Below are 24964 nucleotides of genomic sequence, written 5' to 3' on the forward strand. Positions count from 1 at the left end.
CCAATACCTATCAAATTGAAATTTACTATCTTCGATTGAGTCCCTTGAACCTTAGCTCACTAAAACCTCTTGCCTATCTGGGAAATGATTACCAAAACTCTCTTTAAAAGTCAACAAGTTGCTTAAATTTCTAAATTTTCAATTTCTTAGCCTTCCAGTAGGCTAGAAACCTGAATTTTACCAAAACCAATAGTAACCTTATACTTATAAAAAACAGTTCATTACCTGCAAGACAACAGTAGCTACATTTTGCTCCGAATATTCGTGCTTGGACGCTAGATAAGTAAGAATGTCTATGCCCGTTAAAGGCTCCATTATAAACATTGTCACGCCGCCAAGACTGAAAAGAAAGAAAAAAGTTTAATTGATATTTGCTTATTCAAAATCACAGGTACCTCAGTGAAGAACAATAAATATACTAAAACAGAATTATTGGGTACACATTTGAACTATATTAGTGAAAGAAATATAAATGTTATAATAAATATTCCTTTCAGTTATGTACACATATATGTATGCATTTAAGCTCATATATATGTATGTAGGAGCATATATATATTGTATATATACATATACTGTATGTATGCAAACTATTTTAAACTGTAATAAATTCATGATATTGTTAAGGGATTTAAATGCCTAATGCAATAGTGGTGTGTGAAAATGTGAGTGTTTGACAGATTTACTTTACTTGCAAGCTGCCTGCTAATCTAGCCTACAATTTTCACGCCAACTTCAATGATTTTAAATATCACAGAATATATAATAGCTACTTGCCTGTAGGATTCGTAGAGCTGAGCTACCCTGTCGTGACGCAAGGATCTCAGAGCCTCGTGTTCTAGTTTCACTGCCTGTTCTCTGTCCTTGTTCTCAATGATTTTGGCAGCAAAGTGCCTCTTGTCATCTGATCGAATGCATTTCACGACGACACTGTATCTTCCTCGGGATAATTCCGCCAGGAACTGATATTTTCGTACCTGTTAAAAAATTATCCTTTCTTATGCTTTTCATTTATGGAGGGTAAAAAATAAAAAGTTTTCATTCCAATTGTAACACGAACTTTAATTTCAATCCCTTTGACTAAATTAATGTAGCAGAACTAAATTTCTCAGCTCAACAGTGGTTGAATGTTCAATTTCTAGCCTTTCTTTTGCCTACCTCCGAGATGCCAATTGAGAAAAACAGTAAAAAAGGCCTAATATAAAATTAATAAAAGATTTAACTCCGTAAGTTATCGGTGATTTGGGCTTAATTCTAATATAAATGCTTTTAATTCTAAAGTCAAATATTTAACTAAAATTCTAGAATGTATAACACAATGCTTTGCAATTTAGTTTCCTTCATGAAGGAAATATCAAAATGGGTAAGTTTCATACAGAGAAGAAAAGACAGAAAAATAATAATTGGTAAATGCCATGGAAAGGCAGAAATGTAAAATACTGTATATAAAAACATACTGGCACAACACCAATGACTCAAGATGTAAAATAAAATATGATAAATTCTTCAAAGAAAATTAACTAAAGACATTACGACCCATGAATTTCTTTTTAACTTTGGTATATACTGCTAGAATTTTAATGCTATTTTAGAAATTTCCTCGAAAATCTGACCCGAGTAAAGCCCTTTGATTCTGTTAATTGCTGCTGTACATTACCTGAAGCTCAGCATTTTCTCCAATCTTCAATTTCACCGGTTCTAACTCTTTGGAGTAATCTAGAGACCTTTTGTCCAAATCTACCGGTGTTTTTCCACTTTCAGTGAGCTGCTGCAGGTAATGCATGCTCTTGCTCATGTTGAGTTTCAGTACACCTGCAGGAAAATAATCTTGCTTTAAATATAAAATTGTCCGAAACCAGTTAGCTATCAAGAGCCAACTCTCTGGCTTGTTAGTACTGTAAACTTGCAGTGAACCAACTTGTCTTTAACTTACTATATATTCTAGGATAGATATTGAAGTTAGTGTTTTTAATAAACACCTACATTCCATAGTGCATATACATTTGGATATGTTGTATTTTATAAATTCTTATGTCTTATTTGTTCAATTTTAGATTATCTGCGTACAGTTGTATAGATATGTATATAAAGATACTGTTGATACTTAAGGCAGAGACTTATATTAATTTGAACTACTGACCCATCTTTACTCAAAGATAAGAGAAGTTGTAAACATAATTCATAACATAAGAGATGAGAGTTAATTTAAACTATGAAGCAAAGATAATTTTTAAGGAACCTACCTTTGGGGGCCGTCCGGACAGCAGGAGTGCCCACGGAGAATTCTCCCCAGCCCTTGAGATTTTTGGCAGCCAGGCGGAACTGGTAGACGGTGTCTTCTTGCAAACCTCGCACAAGGAAGAATTCGTGATTGATGTGGTCGTGGACAGTGTCCCATTCGGTGTCTCCTGTTTGTGATAGATATTAGTAAATTTCGATGAATTTTTAAATAAACTTTGGCCTATAGGATATATAGATAGAAGGGTTTTCTTCCATGGAAGAATTTAGTTATACATAAATGTATTTACTATTACAAACGAAAGAGATATCTCAATGAATTTCTATACTGTACAGTGCAGTATTCTCTTACTAATTTAAGTTTATAAGACTGCTTAGCACAACAAAAATGTAATACATGTATATATAAAAATCTATATAGAAATATTTGCTACTTTCTGCAATAAGAGGTTATCAATGCTCATGCCGCAGAGCAGTTTTGGCATTATCTTTGAAAGCTAAATATTGCTTACGGTTGTATTTATCTGCATAACTGAAACAAATTTAAACCCTTTTGTGCACTAACCTCTAGGAGTCACCCAATGAGTCTAAACAGAGGAAAGTGAAACATTATTTCTCTATTTTCTACCATAATAAAGGAAGTTAGTCTGACTATGTTCAGTGTTTTTGCAAGTCATTTCTTCTGTTAGGATTTCATGTGGCAAATTGACATGACTGTAAGAGTGTAAAATTTTCCAGAATGATAAAGGATTTGAAATTTGAGAATTAGGTTCAAACTAATACTGTTACCACTCTGTTAAAAAATAATAACCAAACTGCCGCGAACAAAAAGTTTAAAACTTTAAAAAAAAATTGAAACTAACAAGCCTAAAAGAGAAAGTTAACCGAAATTTACTGGGATAGAAAAAATATTTGATAATTGTGTCGAAGCTCACCTCCCGTTTTCTTCTGAAGGTGGTAGCACTGTATCGCATGTCCTCCATCAATGATCGGCGGCCTCCACCGAACGAGGACTTCGGTATCAGAGTTACTGGCGATTTCTGGACAGTCACAGGGACCTGGGATGTGACCGAGGATGAGCCTGAATTTATGGGTCACTTGTCCCAGGGTATTCCTGGCCACCACCTTATACTGGCCCGTATCGAAATCCCTGCACTCTTCATATGTGAGTGTAGACTTGCCAGGTTCATGGGTAATCTTGCATCTTTCACTCTCTCCAAGGATTAGGTCATTCCTGAAAGTAATAATGATTATGGTAATATTGAAGATAAACTTGGTAATGTCATTGTCAGTTTAACAAGATGAAGGTTAGCATCGATTGTATAATGGGATGAAGATTGTTAGCTCAAGTTAGGTAAACAGTATCGATTGTCGAACAAGTTTTCTATAATTTAAATGCATGACATTCAGCAATCATTAGAAATAGTTGCAAATAAGGAACAGAATAAAAGCAAGGTTATCAATTACTAAATTGAGATTATACTATCATTAAAAAAAAAAAGCTAAAACGATTAGGCGGTAAAATAAAACCATATCTGGAACATTAGATGAAAAAAAATCCAATACAAAATTTTCTTGCGCCATTATACAAAGTAGAAATCTTTTTTACATGGGTGCGTAAAAAAAGGACAATAAAATATCCATTGAACCATGAGGAATGCAACTCAGCCCTATTAAAACAATGTTATTTTAGGGTTACTTCAAACTCAATTAGTGTGGGAGATAACAGAAAAATTATGCAAATGATGATACAAGCATCAAATTTGGCCAGTGTTCTGAGAAGGTAATTTCAACTCACACAGTGAAGACCATTCAGAACTGGCAACAGACGTCTTTGTGAATATCAATGTAGCCCGGGAATATCACAAAGGGAAGTCGTCCACAAGTCTAGTAGAGAATTTTCTGCCCTAGCAATCAATCAAGCACACAAGCAAAATAACAGAGTGATCAAAGGTGATAGAGGAACAATTTGGTGGACAAAAGATGTCAGTGCTTCATAGGTTGATGGTTGCTGGACCCAAAGTTAGTGGCTTAGTGGCGCATTACAAGGCCATGTATGGTATGAAAGATGCCACCTACAGCAGCAGACACCATGAACAGACACGTAGTGTCAAGAAATCTTTCTTAGAAAGGTGAAATCATTCTCCGCAATGATGCAGGAAATGGGCACACATTCCAAGAGGAATCAGCCGACCTAACTCTACCTAATCATCACCAACAAGGCAAATAGCAATGCAAATCATTCAAGAAAGGATTAGAGGATGAAGGTAACAGTGCTTTCTATCATCCAATCAAGAAAAAACTTAGTTTTTTTCCTCAAACAAGTATAGGCCGAGATAATTTTTAAGGAGATTGTCCTCAAGATGACTGTCTTACCTCTGCATAATTCAAAGACATTTTATGATTATGCTAAAGAAGACATCACCCCAAAAGTGGAATACTATGGTACCAGATGATAAATTTACTATTCCCAATATATTTGCGAATTTACTTTCACATTATATTTACCTTTTGTATATTTCTTTCTATTCTGGATGTCAGCTTATCAACACAAAACAAACAATTCCAACACAAAACAGGCATACAAACCAATAAAGAGACAAGAGAATGCTCCCACCACCAATATAATCCAATCACAATGAATCCTATCGACTAACCCACCCTCCGACAATCTCCTTCACTGTCAACAACACCCCGTGACCTGACGTCACATAAACATCTTATTATTATTACCAGGTACTAGTCAAGCTACAACCCTAGTTGAAAAAGCAGGATGCTATCAGCCTAAGGCCTCCAACAGGGAAAAATAGCCAAGTGAGGAAAAGAAATATGGAAATGAACTATATGAGAAGTAATAAACAGTTAAAATAAAATATTTTAAGAACAGTAAAAACATTAAAACATTATTTATACACTTATATATTATATTATGTCAATCTGTTCAACATGAAAACATTTACTTTGCAAGTTTGAACTTTTGAAGTTCTACCTTTTCTCAAAATAAAATGACAAATTCGTAGACAAATTGTATTTTTCCTAACTATACAAACCTTAACTATTTATTAGGGGTTATACTTTCGGCGGAGCTGAAACAACGAGCCATTAAAATTTAGGGAGGGTTAACTACCCACATCGCTAGTTAGCGGAGGGTACGGGGGTACCTTGCTACCACTCCCGCTCTCACACCTGTGATTTAGCTCACTTTGCTTGGAGGTAAAACTTCAAGGGGGATAGGGCTGGTGGGCAAGTTTCTATAAATAGCTAAGGTTTGTATAGTTAGGAAAAATACAAATTATCTACGAATTTGTCATTTGTTCCGTAAATGGAATACAAACCACGCTATTTATTAGGGGTGACTCACCCATTAGGAAGAGTGGACGTCCCTGCCAATCTGGCTTTTGGCTTTACCTGGGGGCTCCTTATCCGAGTATATTAGTACTCAAAAATAAGGAGTCCCTGCCCTCGCTAAAACCTTGCTACGCAAGCTGTGTGTTGAGACATGCAGAAGTGTGACTGTCCAAGAAAAGTTATTCAGAGGCTATTGAAGGAAAAAACAGATGTAACCAAGACTTTCCCAATACTACTTCACCAGGGTATGGGGAAGCAACAGTAATAACTTAATACTAGGTACACAAGGGAGCATGGTTCACCTGCAGTGGTTTGAGGTCAGCTTATGCAGAGAACCCAGGATGCTGCTTTCCCAACGAGAGGGTAGGACGAATAAAAGAATAAGAGCCAGTCAAATCTTTTCATTCACGCAGACTAAAACCGGGTAACAGTGCCCTCAACCTTCTGCTACTTGTCCAATAAGGAGCTTGAGGTATACAACCAGCTGTTGTGCAGCCACCATCGGACCCATAGAGATCGTATCGAGTTCCTGTGTGTCACGGCTTGCAGGAGAAAGGTTGTGAAAGTCACCTGGAGCATTCCCATCCTTCCTTGTAAAACCTGCGTCGCAGAGTAATCTGCTTAGAGGGACCATGCCCCTGACAACGTGAGTCGTCATGTTGAGATGATATTTTGGTGATCCTCCTTTAGTCTCTCCCAGAGCTGATGACAAGAGAAGGGACACGGGTGGGCTGTTGCCGTTCTCTTAAGGTAGTCTCTCATACCTTACCCTGGGTACAGTAACAGATGATCTGGATCGTCCGTTACCGAGTGGAGACTTGTGCAGGATCCGTCACCTATGGAGACTGTGTTTGGCGACATACTGTACTCAGGGACGAAACTGAACATTACCTTTCGCCCTTCTCATTAATGGGCGATGTCAAAAGAGAGACCATGAAGTTCCTTGACTCGTATGGCTGCTGTCAGAGTGTATAGGAACATTGTCTTCTTAAACCAGGTGAAAATTTGTTGCCTGGTGAAGTGGAATACAAGGAGGTCTCTTTAGATACTGGAGAATTTGAACCATGTTCCGAGAGGAAGGTCTCAATTACGACTGGAGAAAGGCAAGTTGTAAGTCCGTATTAGTTAGGAAAGGTCTAGCGATGAGAGGATGTCCCTTCCTTTCAGTTTGAAGGTGAAGGATCAAGGTTGAGTGATCATCTTTTCCTCTTGCATAAACTCGAGGATTCCGCTATTGCTGGAATAGAGGTATCAAGTGGAGAGAGAGACTTCCACAAGACACCAACCACACAAGACTTTATACTGCCTGGTAGACTGATCCTGAGGAATTCCTCAGATATCTATTCAACCGTTCGCAACTTATTGCGAAAAGCCTCTGTGGGAGAGGAGATACTGGGTAGTCTCCAGGCGTACAATCATAGCAAAGCTATAGCTTGTGGTAGGTGTCGAAGTGGGTTGTCTGTGATGTGGAGAGGGTTCTCTTGGAGACACTATTAGGAACTGTAAAAGGTTTGGAAACCATTCTGCGTAGTGCCATAGCGGAGCTATGACAGTCCTTGAGAGGCTGACCAATGTTCAAGCCTTCTTGAGTGCCCTTCTCCAGACAAAACAGGGACGCGACGTAAACGTCATTGTTATACCCACCGTTGTTGGCCTGTTTTTTGCCAGAGACCCTTGGGGTCTAGGGCTGGGGAGCAACGGCACCCTGAGGTTCTGGAGCGTTGCGAACAGATCCCTAGTTGGAGGACCCCGTAAAGCTGGGACTTTGTCGGCTACAAGGTGATCCAAAGACCCTTCGGTATATCTTATCTGAGATGCTGTGCACAGATTGTCGGCAAGCACATTCCTCTAGTCTGGAATAAAGCAGGCTGATAGTGGCACCGAACTGACTTTGGCCCATCTTAGTGTTTATACTGTTAGATGGAAAGAGTCTACGAGCAAGTTCCTTTTTGCTTGTCAATGTGAGCCTCTATGTGGTGTAAGGTATTGTCGCCCATCACATAACAGAGTGGTCTGTTAGGAACTGATGAGGCTGCTGAAGGACTGGAAAGTTGGCCTTCATCTCATAAGAGATTTAAGTGAAGGTACTTTCGGACTCTGTCCAGAGGGCCGAGGTCGTGTAGTGCAGCACTATGGTCCCTCCTCTCTTCTTTTGATGTGTTCTAAGCACAGCATCAAGTCTGAGGGGTGGGGAAGGATGAGAAGGTTATACCACTCTGTAGATTCTCGACTGACACCCATCCCTTGAGGTTCGTCCAAACTTCTGGTCCCATGGGGGTCAGAATGTCTGGGGGATCAAGGGCCTGATTCCAATCAGACTCAAGTCACTCTGGGATGGAAGTTCTTCTCGTTTTGAGAAAGTTTTGTGGAGATTGGTGTTTAGACTCATTCCCAGATACACCAGTCTTTTGGGAGGGAAGTAGGGAAGACTTCCACAGGTTTACCTTGATCACTGGATCTTGGTAAAAAAGACTTCAGAAGTTCCTGTGCTAATGCAAGGTTGCCACCGAGTCTGCCAAGGTCAGTCAGTCGTCCCGAAACGGTGGAGACAGAAGCCGATCCTGTGAGACCAGGATGGGCGTAGTGGAAAGACCGAAGCACAGTGCCCTGAACTGGTGTTTCTTGCTTGTCTAGACTGAATCTTCCAACCTTCCTAGATGGATGGTTTGGGCCTGGAAGTATGTGTCCTTTAGGTCCACTGTGCAAATGAAGACCTGAGGTCTTAGCCCTTGTTTGAACTCCAACATGGTGTGGACATCGACCCAAAGGGACAGCTCCTTGCAGATCTTTGTGCATGGGAGATTGTTGACGCTGGGGTCTCGACTCGAAGGTTAAAGGATCAGACTCAATACCCTGTGTAAAGATTCTTCCCTGAGAGAGAATTCACTTAACTAACAGAAGGAAGGCAACGCTTAACCCTACCATGCGCCCTGATTGGATTGATGCTATTCCTTAGAATAGAATCAATCTGGCAAATGTTAATCAATGGTTAACGGTTGGGTATTGTGGTTACTGTGCAGTTGGAGTGCTCACAAGTAGTCCCCTGTAGACAAGCCACTGATGATAGCTGTCGTTCATTTGCCAATTACTTTTAGTGTGATGGCAAACGACCAGTAGCGAGAAGTATGATGTATACCTTCTGATCTAGGGAACTACGGGCAGAGGTTGTCTAGTATGTCCGAGTCACCTTCTGATCTAGGGAACTACGGGCAGAGGTTGTCTAGTAAGTCCGAGTCACGAACTGCTGGCGAATTGCCAATGATCGGTGAATTGGCGGTCTGTTGAGCCGAGGATGGCAACTGACAGGCAGATGAAGGCTGTCTGGTCAGTCAGCCAAGGTAGGTTGGCGATAAATGAGTTAGTAATCTGCTTTGAGAGCCCTTAGAGACAGCAGAATGGTTTAATGATAGTCAGTTGGTGATGGTAAGCCATTGATGATCAGCGATCGATCGCGGACCGGTGATCAGTGAGCTAGAGATCAACAAGCTCACTATGGTCCCTCCTGGTTGGTCAGAGATCAGTGAGCCAAGTTCAATGATTGAAGAAAGATGAGCTGCCCATCGGTGATCTAGTGATCAGCAAGTTGATGACTGGTTATTGACTAACAATTGGTGATTGGAACACTAGCAATCGGAGATCGTTAGTCATTGGAGGGACTAGAGGTCAATGATCAGAGCTGAGCTAGCAATTGGCTAGCTAGCGATCAGCAAACCGTTAACTAGCCATCAGCAAACAGTGATCTAGAGATCAGTTCGTTGATGCTTTCTTGTTTGCTGACGGTGGTCTGTAAAGGAAAAGAAACTCAAGAAGAGACAGGGACCAAGGATTCCCCATTTTGATTCCCCTTGGAAGATGAAATCTTTGGGATCTTGAATCCTTCTATGAAGCCTCTTTCTTCTTTTCCCGGTGGCCATGTTATGCATTTGTGGGGAGAGGAATGGGGCAATGGTGACCTGTCTAAAAAGTTTTATTTCTTTTTTCTGCCTATTGAGCTAGTGTGCAGGAGAGTACTGGGGCGATGGCACACAGGATGATGCTGGTGCTCAGTTTCTGCTGAAGCGCAGTTTCCGGTGAATGGGCAGAAGAGCGCTGGAGAGCAGGCAAGCGCTGGTGCGCAGGTGAGCGCTGGCTCTTTGGCAAGAGCTGGCGCATTGGATCTGCAAGCACTGGCACATTGGATCTGAGACCGCATCTGCGCAGGTGGGCGCAGGAAAGCCTGGAAGAGCGCTGGCGAACAGGTAAGCGCTGGCTCTTTGTGAAGAGTTGGTGCATTGGCGGGAGCAAGTGAGCAAGAGGATGTTGGATATGAGAGTGCAGGTGAGCGCTGGCGCGCAGTAAGGCACTGTGCAGTCTCCCTAGAATGCGTCAAAGCGCGACTGGTTGTGCAAGGGTGGGTGCATGGGCACGCAATTGCGTGGCGCACGCGGAAGACCATTGGCTTGCGCGCGTGGAAGACTGCTGGTGCGCGCAAGAAAGACTGTTGGTGCGCATGGGGAAGCATTGGTGCGCATGATAATGCTGGCGCGCATGAGCGCGGGTGTGTTGGAAAGCACTGGCGTGCAGGTGCAGAGGAGAGCTGGTGCGCAGATGTAGAAATGATCCACAGAAGAGTCCAGGACCGAAGTTCAAGGACTAACTGTAGCATAAGGTAGCGATGGTAGGTTGGCAGGTCAGCTGGCAGGACGACCAGAGCTGGTAGGACGATCAGGAACTGGGATGTGCCCTTTGGAAGGGCGAACATCCACTGATGACAACCATGAATGTCCATAAAAGAGTCCAGGACCGAAGTCCACGGACTAAGCTGCAGCGCAAGGGTGTGCTGGTAGGTCTGCTGGAACTAATGAGGCCCATGAGGGCAGGTGGACCAGCAAGCTGACCTTAGCAGTAGCAATCATCCGAAGAGGAGTCTCTATGAGTGGCCCCTCTCGTGAGAGAGAGCATCACTTCGCAAGAGAGACTTGCCTAAGACTATTCTCCGTCCCCGAAGGAAGAGAGACTCAGCAAGGGGGGGGGGGAGTATCGTCTAGCCGAAGACAGCAACAGCAGTCGAGGTATGTGAAGTGATTAAGATGCAGGCAGTTCTCCCTTAGAAGGGGGAAACAACTTTCCTCGAAGATGAAGAGCTGATCAGGTGTTGCTACGGGCGTACTTCTGAAAGAAGGGATGACGCCCATGAGGGCTAGTGAATCAGCAAGCTGACCTTCAACAGTAGCGATCCATCGAAGAGGAGTCTCTATGAGTGGCCTCTCTCGCAAACGAGAGAGAACACTTCGTAGGAGCGACTTGCCTAAGACTGTGCTCCGCCCGAAGGAAGAGAGACTCGGCAAGGGGTGAGAATAGTCTGGGCGAAGGCACCAACAGTAGTCGGAGATGATGATTTTATTAAGATGTGGGAAATTCTCCCTTGGAAGGGAAAAAAACCTCACACTTGGGAAGGAAACTTTCCCTCGGAAGGGAAAGTTGTCCAACCCCTGGAGGCAAACCTCCTGGTTTAGCATTCTAAGATGATCTGAAGTGCTGGTCATGCTGAGCAACGGCAGTGACAGCAGATTCTCCAGGCATGAACAGAACAGCTCTGCTTCGTCAGCACTCTTAGTCGAATGAAGAAAACTGCATAGCTAACTGGGGAAAAAGAAAAAAGAAAATTAATTATTTAACAGAAAATTCCTTAGGGAAGAACTCCAAAGAGATCCCCGAGGGAACAACATAGAAATAAGTACTGCGCTCTCCGTTTCCCAGTCGACATCCACGGGAGAAGGGAGAGCGGAGTAACTGTAATAAAAACCAGAATTACAATTATTTAAATCAGCTAAGAATAATCACTAATAGTGAGAACCACTGATCCTCCGAAGGGAAGTGTTCCACATGGAGAAAAGCTGAAAAGTCAAATTTACAATTATAATTTCACTAAAAATAATTGAGACAAACAATAGGAAGCGCAACCTAACCCGCGAACGGGAAAGGTGCTTTTCCCATTAGTGCACTGTTGTTGAAAGGTGAATAACCTTGAGAAGAGAAAGACCGTAGTCAATCTCTGAGAGGCCACATTCCCTTCGCTCAGTAATCCATGTTTTCCGTAGGAAAAGGGAAAAGGCGAAGACAACAGTAGAATGAGGAGGGTCCAGGAGGTGTCGATACCCCTGCGGCGGCCAAGTCAACGGTTATATGCTGACGGGAAGACCAATGGACCAGAAGGGGAGAGGTCGTTCCCCACGAAGTAGCAGTGTACTGGCCTTGCGGGAGTGTCGGGTCGTATATGTATCACACGCACAGCACAAACACTGAAAAGGAAACTTACCACATTTCTATACACATACATATACATAAACATTAAGAATGTTTTCATATATATATACAGTGGAACCTCTACATCCGAACGTATCTACATCCGAATTTTCCAACATCCGAAGTAAAATTCGAGCAAATTTTTTACTACACCCGAATTTTATTTCGACACATGAATTAAGCAATTTTCGTCGTACCGGTTGTGTCCGAATTTTTCGACACGCAAAGTACAATTCGAACACGTTTCTACTCTACACCTGAATTTTTTTTTGAACCCCGAAGTAAACAATACTCGTACGCGTAGTCGGTGCTCATAGCGCCTGATGTGTTTTTTATTTCCGCCGATAGAAGGCAGCACTTCGACCTCGGAGGGACCCTCAATTAGCGTGACTTGGGACATTCCTCTGTTCTCTCGGCTTCGTGTGGTTGTGCCCTGTGCGTTCTGCTATTAACGTCGTGATGTTCTTTTGCAAGTTCACTCACGCTCATGCTTTTCAATAATTCCTTGCTTTACTTCTAAAGAAAGCATTTCCTTATTCCTTTTCTCACCACTACCACTTGCGAAACTAAGCCTTTTAGGACCCATGATTTAGGTAAAATACCGTAAAAGGATGAACGTAAAAAATCACAATTAAAACACAGTTAATAGCTAGCAGAACGCACAGGGCACAACCAGACGAAGCCGACGAGAACAGAGGAATGTCCCAAGCCACGCTAATTGAGGGTCCCTCCGAGGTAGAAATGCTGCCTTCTATCGGTGGAAATAAAAAATACAGTACATCCGGTGCTATGAGTACCATCTACGTGCACGGGTATTGTTTACTTCGGGTGTCGAAAAAAAAATTCGGGTGTAGAGTAGGAACGTATTCGAATTGTACTTCGCATGTCGAAAAATTCGGATACAACTGGTACGACGAAAATTGCTTACTTAGTGTATCGAAATAAAATTCGGGTGTAGAGTCGAAAAATTGCTCGAATTTTACTTCGGATGTTGGAAAATTCGGATGTAGATACGTTCGTGTGTAGAGGTTCCACTGTATATATAAGAAAAAGTAAGTTAAAAGACAAAAATTAATGGCAGTCCAGAATAGGCGAGGAGGAAGTGCGGAAACAACCGCTCTTCATCCGAGCCAAAAGTAAAGTGAGCTAAATCACAGGTGTATTAGCGGGAGTGGTAGCAAGCTACCTCCCTACCCCCCACCAACTATCGGTGTGGGTAGTTGACCCTCGCGAAATTTTAATGGCTCGTCATTTCAGCTCCGCCGAAAGTATAACCCCTAATAAATAGCGTGGTTTGTATTCCAGTTAAGGAACAAATTATTTTCTTCACTAATTATCACTATATTGCCTATTAATTAATTAGAAACAAATCTCTTAATATTTTTCTTACAATCTTCTCTTTACTGTATATCTACGGTACCGTAAATATTCACCCTTTCTGATAATACTGAACTTCTACACTTAATAACCTACTATACTATTCTAAACTCTCTTACTTAAAATAAATCCTCTAACTAATCATGCTTATCTCTCTCTCCTCCCCTCTCATTTCCTTCCAACAATAGTCTCTTCTCTACAACCCTACCCCCTCACTCTCCTCCATATCTATCCTATCCACATTTGCCCAGATGTTTTCCTCAGATACTCCTGCCTTGGTAAGTACATCAGCTATTTGTTTCTTTCCTGCTATACATTACACATCTTGTATTTCTCCAGATGCTATTTCCCTTACAGTTGCAATCTCTATCTTTAGTCTTTTAACACTAACTCCCGTACTTCATTTATTGGCCGTCATTAGTGTTCTACTGTCTGTTTTCAATACTGTTTTTAAATTTCTCTCTCACACTAATTTCTCCCATAACCTATTGAAATATATTAAACTATCTATCATCCCTCTCACGGTTAATGCCCCTGCCTCAATACAGTAATTGATTTTGCTACCCTTCTTGATTTTCTAGACTTCCTCCATATAGGACACCACTGCCTGGCATCTGTCAAAGATATGTAACCCAATATTATATGCCCATCTTCAACATTTCCTAAGAATGCATCTGCATATGCTTCCCAATGGATATTCTCTTGCAGTTCATCTAATACCACCTCTCCCATTATACTTCTAACTCTCCTCACTACAGTACTTTTAATTAACTTTCTAATATCCTGTGTTGTACCTTCCTTAACTCAGTAATGCTAAATGATATTTCTGGCATTGTATACAAAGATATTCAATTAAGCTATCCAACCACAGACCTATACTCTGCTAGTTTCTTCTGACTTAGTAATTATTTACCAGTATGTTGCCTAGCTTCTGGTTACTTTACAGAGTTGACAAATTTCCATGGATTGACACATATCCTTTCATTTTGCTGCACCATTGCTCATATGTACATAAAACTCATAGTTTCCTGTTCATCTACTTTAAAAATTTCTCTCTCAGCCTTCCAATTGTCTCTTCCATGAACCATTTATTTCCTCCATAGGAAAAGTCATTTACATGTGAGCATAATATACCAACCAATTTATTGTTTTTCCTCCCATAAAATAAGTTTGGCTCCAGTCTACTTCTCCCCCCACCCCCCGGTTCTTTCCCTACGCTCATTACTTTACAATAACATGCTTTTGCAGCAACCTTCAACCCATACACTGTCTTCTTCAATTTCCATAAACCACTCCAATCTCCTCCAACTGGTGGTTTCAAATATACTTCCCTCTGTATTCGAAAGTACTGCAAATATGCTGTTTTCACATCTAATGTGCAACAATTCCATTTTTTAATTTCAATTTGATAACTGTGCTCGACATACAGAATTCTTTTTTTTCTTTTTTACCATTATATATGTTTTCCCAACCCTACCCCCGGGTTCCCAACTGGGTAGCCTTCCATTATTGGCAGATATATTATGGTATATCTCAGTAATTATTCATTACCCCCAAAACTAAATTTAATTTTCAAAGAAAACAATGTTTCCCTGATAGGAACTATAATAAAACCAAACTTATTTGCTATAGCATTTCTGCATTCTTAAGCTGCGATCTCTAACCTAATTATGAAATTCTTATCTTTTCATCAGATTCGCTATTTTAAAGTACTTCTTCATCTTCCCATACTTATCCATTGTTGTGTCCTTTAGATATACCTCATCTAATTTCTTTAATATTGCCTACGAAACGTCAGCACCATTCAGTTTTTCTCAATCTCTTCTGTCACTTCTAAAGCCTTTCCTTTCAAACTCGATTTAATCTTTACACCTGGATATTTAACATATGCTACCAACCAATCCCCTACCGGACCTTTCCTTTGTATCCTCAGTGTTTACCACAAAACCTCGGGTATTCCTTCCTTGGTTTTACTCCAGTGTCCCCTTGAGGTCTCCAAACACAGTGGATAGGCTAGCCTAGGTTTACGACTAAACACGCTCTGATACCACTAATAAATGTACTATTTCACACTGTATTTACCTATACCATATTTCCTTCTGTTCCGGATGTCAGCTTGTCAACACAAAACAAAGCAATTCCAACACTAGATACGAGAGCGAGACCATCACCATTAGAGTAAAATGAATCCAATCAGCTGACTCCGTCACTGACAACAGCACCACGTGACTTAACGTCACTGTGACGTCACGTAAACAACACAATTTCTTTACTAATTATTAGTATACTGCCTATTTTTACTTATAAGAAAATCTCTTAAACATCTTTTTCTCACAATCTTCTTTATATATCTATATTTTCACTTTTCTAACAACGATGTGCTTCTACACTTAATAACCATTCAACTGTCGTACTGAACTGTTCTAAATTCTCTTACTTAAAATAAATCAAAATAAATCCTCTAAGTCTAACTAATCACCAGGTACGAGTGAGTGAACGTAGTCTAAAATATGATTATATGGGATAAGGTCGAAAATGGGACAAGGAAGCAGAAGAAGGGTGAGTGACAGTAACATGGATGACATCGGGTAGATGACAAGGTTTCCTTCGTGACGTAAACAACAAGACTGAGCTGCCAAATGGGAGTGGATGCAGAAAGGAGACATTATTATTATTATTATTCATAATACTAATATTATTATTGTTATTATTATGATAAGCTAAGATACAAACCTGGTTGGAAAAAAGATGCTATAAGCCCAAGGGCTCCAACAAGGGAAAAATAATAATAATAATAATTATTATTATTATTACAAGATAAGCTACAACTCTAGTCGGAAAAGCAAGATGCTATAAGCCCAAGGGCTCCAGCAGGTAAAACTAGCCCAGAGAGGGAGGGAAACAAGGGAATAAATAAACTACAAGAGAGGTAATGAACTCTCAAAATACCATATTATAAGAACAGTAACAACATTTTATTAGATCTTTTATGTATAAACTATAAAAACTTAAGAAAAACAAGAGGAAGAAAAACAAGATAGAATACCTTGCCCAAGTGTACCATCAAGCAAGAAAACTACCTAAAGACAGTGGAAGACCATGGCAAAGAGGCTACGGCACTAACCAAGACTAGACATGATAGATATGTTAGACAACACTACATCACATTACAGCGAGCATATGGGAACTGACAAAGTGTTTCTGTAAGAAACGCAGAAAAGGACGATGTAAGTGCTTGCAGACAGTCACTGCTTCCTTGCACAACACTGAAGCTGCGTATGTGAGTAGCCTGTAGTGTAGCAGGTGGAGGAGAACCAGTGGCTGCGCAGTGTTGCCAGATGGGTTAGTTTAAAAATCCCCAACATTCATGATAAAAAATCCCCAAAACAACCCAAAAATCCTCATTGGATATATCTTCCTCTCATCCTGTATGATTTACTAATATAGAAATTACCCACTATACTTAAACGTGCAAGAAAACTAATTGCAACAATATAAAGGTTTATTCATCTTTGTTTCTTCATAGAAATTTGTACAGCATATCCGCATCAAACACCCAAAATCCCCATATCTAGGGATAAATCCCCATTTCTGGCAACATTGCAGTAGCATGGTTTGAACATCATGGTGTATAGCTTACAAAACAAACTGCAGACAAGTTGGTGGTTATCTTAAAAGTAATAAAATCTTGAGAAGTGTGTGTCAATTTGCTTTATAAACATAAAAGTCGACTTCGGTTGGCTTGGAAGCATATGAATCCATATCTTATTCATGCAAATTAAGCAAATAAAAATACTAACTTGGAGTCATCTTGGGTTTTCAACTGCTCAATCAGCCATTTTTTATTAGTATTACTTAGAGAACAAGTTTGTCAAAGTTTATGCTTGTATCATTTGCCCAGTTCCTCTAAAGAAAAAAAAAACCTCTTCCTATATCTACTTTTTTTTTGTTTCTCAACCAATTTCTTTTTAATTAAAGAAACATTTGAAACATAATTCTATAAAATAAATGTTGTAATTTGAAAATTCTCTCTTTTTATATGCATTATATTATCAACGTATACGTTACTTTTAAAGGTCACTATTTTTCATATGCAAGTTTTTGTTTTTTTGCTTAAAACGAAGGTACATAATGTACGCTATAAAATCTGCCTGCGGATGAATGAAAATGCCCCAACAAATAGTAGACACTCCAAAATCAAACCATTGTTCTCTAGTCTTGGGTAGTGCCAGAGCTTCTGTAACATGGCCTTCCACTGTCTTGGGTTAGAGTTCTCTTGCTTGAGGGTACACTCGAGCATACTATTCTATCTTATTTATCTTCTTGTTTTTGTTAAAGTTTTTATAGTTTATATAGGAAATCTTTACTTTAATATTGTTACTGTTCTTAAGATATTTTATTCTTCCTTGTTTCCCTTCCTCACTGGACTACTTTCCCTGTTGGGGTCCCTGAGCTTAATAGCATCCTGCTTTTCCAACTAGGGTTGTAGCTTAGGAAGTAATACTAATACTAATAGGTAATAAAGAAAATATAATAAGGCAATCACTAGAACCACCGGAAGCAAAAATAAATTTTCCAAAAAAAAAAAGAAAAAAATATATATACTTACTTGAACCACTGGACAACCGGCTGTGGGTCTCCCATCACAACACAGGTGAGAGTTAGCTGCTGTCCACTGGTGATGGCGCACGACTCCGGCTTCTCTCTCATGAAGGGCAATTTTCCGAAGGTGTGTTCTTCTCTGAGGGCAGTGGCGTCGTCCCGAATGGCCAAACGAGCTGCCACCTACGGGAGAAATTGACACCGTAGGTAAGTACATCCGGGAGTCAGTACTAATCAGGGTTTAAAATCGAGCTGCTGTTTTTTTTTTTTTTTTTTTTTTTACCTTTAGATTACCTTAAAACTATTTCAAATTTCCCTAAATTTTAAGTTAGTAAAACCGAAATTGCCTTAGCATTACATTGAAACTATGAAAATTTCCTCAAACTAACGATTTTTTTTACCTTAGATTACCTTAAAACTATTTCAAATTTGCCTAAATTTTAAGTTAGTAAAACCGAAATTACCTTAGCATTACATTGAAACTATGAAAATTTCCTCAAACTAAGGTAATTACCTTAAAAGTTTAAACCCTGGTATTAAGTTGTAATGTTCATGTTCATGTGGTCAAATCCAGACAGAAATTCGTGTAATTGAAAACTCCCCAGATTCCTTGCATATTTAACAGACCTATAATATTACTACAGCCTTGGAGTTGTTATTAAGAAGAGCTATCTACGAAGTAAGATGTAAGTTTGTAAATATATATATATATATATATATATATATATATATATATATATATATATATGTGTGTATATGTATATATATATATATATATATATATATATATATATATATATATATATATATATATATATATATATTTAATACTGTATTGTATGGATAGTTATCAGTGAGATTTGTTGATGGTACAAGTTTAATTCTATAGTGCTATAATAATAGTACAATGTAAATTCAGTTTGAGAATCATTTTTTTTCTCTAATCAACGATTGTACAAAATATATTGCATTCATATATTGTAATTTGGACGACAAGTGTTCTTTAGTAAATTATTGTATGGTTGTGGTCAATAAACCATCTATCTATCTATCTATCTAACTATATATTTATTTATATATGTGGGATTTGGGTGTGTTTTTTTTCAGTTGACCTAAATCTTATAAAAATCCAAAATTCTTAAGGATTTACTCGTTATACTTGTACAAATTACAGTATGACAAGAGTTTAGTATATATAACTCATTCTACAAAGTGATCTATATATGATTTAGGTATTTTTTTTTTGAGTCAACAAACAAAATTTGGAAATTCATATGGTAAATTGATATACTTTTCTCGTTACAACAAACAGGTATATTCATGCTCATGTAAAATTAATTAGATCTGTATTCTTGCAACATAAGTTGAATAAACTTTTAAAACACAAACCTGATAAAAAAATAAAAAAATTACTATAAATAAACATGCAACCTTTATCATGTCAAAATATGTTTCATTTTATTGAAAATGCTTTTTTTTTTTTTTTTTTGGAGATTTGGTGTAAGTTTTTTCCTTAGTGTGTAAAATTTGGAAAATAGTCTAAGGTGAATAAACATTCTGGTTCCAGTATTAGAATTAATAGCACCCTTAACATATTGGGTATCTTTCATAAGCAATGTATTGCAATGGTTGAAGCTGAAACAAAATTATCTAAATGGAAATTTGATTTCGTATTGACTCGAAGGTTAACACTGAGATTCCAACTTCATGTTTGCAAAATGTCAATGGCACACAGTTGTTGCTGAAGTTTAATTGCATAACGATAACAAATATAAATATTTTTTTAGCCAATTAATAATCAAAGGACCGTTGCTCTTAGCTGCAATTAATAATTAAAGCTTCTGTAAGATAAACCTATAGAGATGTGTAAATGTTATATCAATTAATCTTGTTAATAATGTCGTAATATGAGATAATAAAACTTCCCATCCACTCATATGTTTTCTCAAGACACTTCTTTTTGACAACATCCGTATCTTGTTTATTTTTTCAATACCCACATTCACTTCCCACACCTTTAGTTTCCAGTAAGCAACCGCCCACCCTTCCCACAATATTCATATATCGTCTTACTGGCCAGCCTTTCATTTTATTAAGACCCTTCCTCTAGTTCTCTCAGTTCCAGCTTCTCCTCTCTCAACACCAACCTGGCATTCTACCAAGTCGCACCTTTTGATCTGCTACACCTTTAATTACCTCTCATGTTCAATGACGTATTCAATTACCTCTCAACAACTTCAATGACACCTTCAATTACCTCTCATCTTCAATGACGTCTTCAATTACCTCTCAACAACTTCAATGACACCTTCAATTACCCCTCAACAAATTTAATGACACCTTCAATTACCCCTCAACAACTTCAATGACATCTTCAATTACCCCTCAACTTCATTGAAGCCTTCAATTACCCCTCAACACCTTCATTGACACCTTCAATTACTCCTCAACACCTTCATTGACACCTTCAATTACTTTTCAACACCTTCATTGACACCTTCAATTACCCCTCAACACCTTCATTGACACCTTCAATTACTCCTCAACAACTTCAATGACACCTTCAATTACCACTCAACAACTTCATTGACGCCTTCAATTACCCCTCAACACCTTCATTGACACCTTCAATTACTCCTCAATACCTTCATTGACACCTTCATTGACACCTTCAATTACCACTCAACACCTTCATTGACACCTTCAATTACTCCTCAAGAACTTCAATAACACCTTCAATTACCACTCAACAACTTCATTGACGCCTTCAATTACCCCTCAAAACCTTCATTGACACCTTCAATTACTCCTTAACACCTTCATTGACACCTTCAATTACTCCTTAACACCTTCATTGACACCTTCAATTACCACTCAACACCTTCATTGACACCTTCAATTACTCCTCAACACCTTCATTGACACCTTCAATTACTTCTCAACACCTTCATTGACACCTTCAATTACTCCTCAACAACTTCAATGACACCTTCAATTACCACTCAGCAACTTCATTGACGCCTTCAATTACCCCTCAACACCTTCATTGACACCTTCAATTACTCCTCAACACCTTCATTGGCACCTTCAATTACTTCTCAACACCTTCATTGACACCTTCAATTACCCCTCAACACCTCATTGACACCTTCAATTACTCCTCAACAACTTCAATGACACCTTCAATTACCACTCCACAACTTCATTGACGCCTTCAATTACCCCTCAACACCTTCACTGACACCTTCAATTACTCCTCAATACCTTCATTGACACCTTCAATTACCCTTTAACACCTTCATTGACACCTTCAATTACCACTCAACACCTTCATTGACACCTTCAATTACTCATCAACACCTTCAATTACTCCTCAACACCTTCAATGACACCTTCAATTACCACTCAACACATTCATTGACACCTTCAATTACCCCTCAACACCTTCATTGACACCTTCAATTACTCCTCAACACGGTCAATGACACCTTCAATTACCACTAAACACATTCATTGACACCTTCAATTACCCCTCAACACCTTCAATTACCCCTGAACAACTTCAATGACAGCTTCAATTACCTCTCAACTTATAGACACCTTCATGTACTCCTCAACATCTTTAATGACACCTTCAATTACCTCTCAACTTATAGATACCTACAATTGCCCCTTGACTTCAATGACACCTTCAATTACCCCTCAACACCTTCAATTACCACTCAACACCTTCAATTACCCCTCAACAACTCCAATGACACCTCCAATTACCTCTCACCTTATAGACACCTTCATGTACCCCTCAACAACTACAATGACACCTTCAATTACCCCTCAACACCTTCAATTACCCCTCAACAACTTCAATGACACCTTCAATTACCTCTCAACTTAGAGACACCTTCATGTACCCCTCAACAACTACAATGACACCTTCAATTACCCCTCAACACCTTCAATTACCCCTCAACATCTTCAATGACACCTTCAATTGCCCCTCAACAACTTAAATGACACCTTCAATTGCCCCTCAACAACTTCAATGACACCTTCAGTTACCTCTAAACTTCAATTATACCTTCAATTACCCCTCATCACCTTCAATGACACCTTCAATTACCCATCAACAACTTCAATGACACCTTCAATTACCTCTCAACTTATAGACACCTTTATGTACCCCTCAACAACTTCAATGACAACTTCAATTACCCCTCAACACCTTCAATTACCCTTCAACAACTTCAATGACACCTCCAATTACCTCTCAACTTATAGACACCTTCATGCACCCCTCAACAACTTCAATGACACCTTCAATTGCCCCTCAACAACTTCAGTGACACCTTCAATTACCTCTAAACTTCAATTACACCTCCAATTACCTCTCAACTTATAGACACCTTCATGCACCCCTCAACAACTTCAATGACACCTTCAATTGCCCCTCAAAAACTTCAGTGACACCTTCAATTACCTCTAAACTTCAATTACACCTTCAATTACCCATCAACAACTTCAATGACACCTCCAATTACCTCTCAACTTATAGACACCTTCATGTACCCCTCAACAACTTCAATGAAATTTCAATTACCCCTCAACACCTTCAATTACCCCTCAACAACTTCAATGACACCTCCAATTACCTCTCAACTTATAGACACCTTCATGTACCCCTCAACAACTTCAATGAAATTTCAATTACCCCTCAACACCTTCAATTACCCCTCAACAACTTCAATGACTCCTCCAATTACCTCTCAACCTATAGACACCTTCATGCACCCCTCAACAACTTCAATGACACCTTCAATTGCCCCTCAACAACCTCAGTGACACCTTCAATTACCTCTAAACTTCAATTACACCTTCAATTACCTCTCAACTTATAGGCACCTTTATATACCCCTCAACAACTTCAATGACAACTTCAATTACCCCTCAACACCTTCAATTACCCATCAACAACTTCAATGACACCTCCAATTACCTCTCAACTTATAGACACTTTCATGCACCCCTCAACAACTTCAATGACAACTTCAATTACCTCTCAACTTATAGACACTTTCATGTACCCCTCAACAACTTCAATGTCAACTTCAATTACCTCTCAACTTATAGACACCTTCATGTACTCCTCAACAACTTCAATGACACCTTCAATTGCCCCTCAACAACTTCAGTGACACCTTCAATTACCTCTGAACTTCAATTACACCTTCAATTACCCCTCAACACCTTCAATTACCCCTTAACACCTTCAATTACCCATCAACAACTTCAATGACACCTCCAATTACCTCTCAACTTATAGACACCTTCATACACCCCTCAACTTATAGACACCTTCATACACCCCTCAACAACTTCAATGACACCTTCAATTGCCCCTCAACAACTTCAATGACACCTTCAATTACCTCTAAACTTCAATTACACCTTCAATTACCACTCAACACATTCATTGACTCCTTCAATTACCCCTCAACACCTTCAATGACACCTTCAATTACCTCTCAACTTCAATGACACCTTCAATTACCCCTCAACAACTTCAATGACAACTTCAATTACCTCTCAACTTCAATGACACCTTCAATTACCCCTCAACAACTTCAATGACAACTTCAATTACCTCTCAACTTATAGACACCTTCATGTACCCCTCATCAACTTCAATGACACCTTCAATTGCCCATCAACAACTTCAATGACACCTCCAATTACCTCTCAACTTATAGACACCTTCATGTACCCCTCAACAACTTCAATGACACCTTCAATTGCCCCTCAACAACTTCAATGACACCTTTAATTACCTCTAAACTTCAATTACACCTTCAATTACCACTCAACACATTCATTGACTCCTTCAATTACCCCTCAACACCTTCAATGACACCTTCAATTACCTCTCAACTTCAATGACACCTTCAATTACCTCTCAACTTCAAGGACACCTTCAATTACCTCTCAACTTCAATGACACCTTCAATTACCCCTCAACATCTTCAATGCCCCCCCCAAACCGTCTCCATTCATGCCTGAAAACTTTAAATAATTCATTCATTCATACGATACCCACCTCCCTCTTAACTCTCTTGGGCATGTCCAGAGAGCACGTCTCCATCCTGCTTCGTATGAAACCGGACGTGTACTTGTCCACAGCCGTCCTTCGGCGTTCATCGTCAATTTCCTCGTCCATGATGTCGGTGAAACGACGCCGCTCGTGGATGACGGGCACCGCCTGGAGGGGTTACCAGAGGGTGAATAGGCAAAGAGATAAGTCCTTAATCATCCCAAATAAGAATGGGAAGCTTAGGGGTGAAGCTAATCCAGATCAAAAGTCATATAAGAGAAATGGTAAATTTCGAGCACTTAGTGTGTGTGTGTTCAGATTGCCTCGCTTTATGCAAGACATTTGTTCTTGCGTTAGCAGCCCATAAGCAAATGTTGCTGTAATTTATTTTAATTTACTTTGAATGAGAGAGATTGTATAGGGCATGGTAGGATTGTGTTTTTAAAGACAGTCTTTTTTTTTCTTTTTTCTTTTTTTCTTTAAATTGAAAAGGTGTGTTCCTCCTAGCAGCTGACAAGTCCAAAAGTCATCAGAGGAAAAGAGTGAAAGAAAAATTATGACAATTTGATCATGATTTTTTTATGCCAATATGACACTAAGCAAAGAATAATGGCAAAATCAATACTTGAATATCTCATTCATTAAGAATAAAACATTTGAACGATACAATAAAGAAATCAACAATGTGGTTTTCACTAGGCAACGAACAAGTTAAAAGGTCATCATACCAAAAAAAAAAAAAAAAAAAAAAAAAAAAAATCAAAGGTAATAAAAACGTGCATGTCAATATCTTCGATAAAATGGTAATGGAAATAAAATTTTAGGAAAAATCACTCAAGAAAATTTGGTTTAAAAAAAAATAATGTGCAAATTGTGTTCATCATCAATATGTAAATGGCAGAAATAAACAAATTAAAAGATAATACTTGAATATTCTAATCGATGGGATATATGACAGACAAAACAAAAAAAACTCTTGGCAAATATACATTATCAGAGCTGAAATTAATGACTGGAGTATGGCTGGTA

At 39.1% G+C, this 24964-nt stretch overlaps 1 protein-coding gene across 1 annotated transcript in view; it reads right to left on the reverse strand.

The window, feature by feature from the left end:
* The window catches only part of LOC137650476 (titin-like), a 963282-nt gene that overhangs the window by 15482 nt on the left and 922836 nt on the right, over positions 1–24964 (reverse strand). The window contains 7 exon segments of the mRNA XM_068383702.1: positions 226–340; positions 778–977; positions 1658–1812; positions 2244–2408; positions 3174–3472; positions 17858–18033; positions 23942–24103. Of these exon segments, the coding sequence (XP_068239803.1) occupies positions 226–340; positions 778–977; positions 1658–1812; positions 2244–2408; positions 3174–3472; positions 17858–18033; positions 23942–24103 (1272 nt within the window).

This window comes from Palaemon carinicauda, chromosome 12 (assembly GCF_036898095.1).
Source record: "Palaemon carinicauda isolate YSFRI2023 chromosome 12, ASM3689809v2, whole genome shotgun sequence".
NCBI lineage: Eukaryota > Metazoa > Arthropoda > Malacostraca > Decapoda > Palaemonidae > Palaemon > Palaemon carinicauda.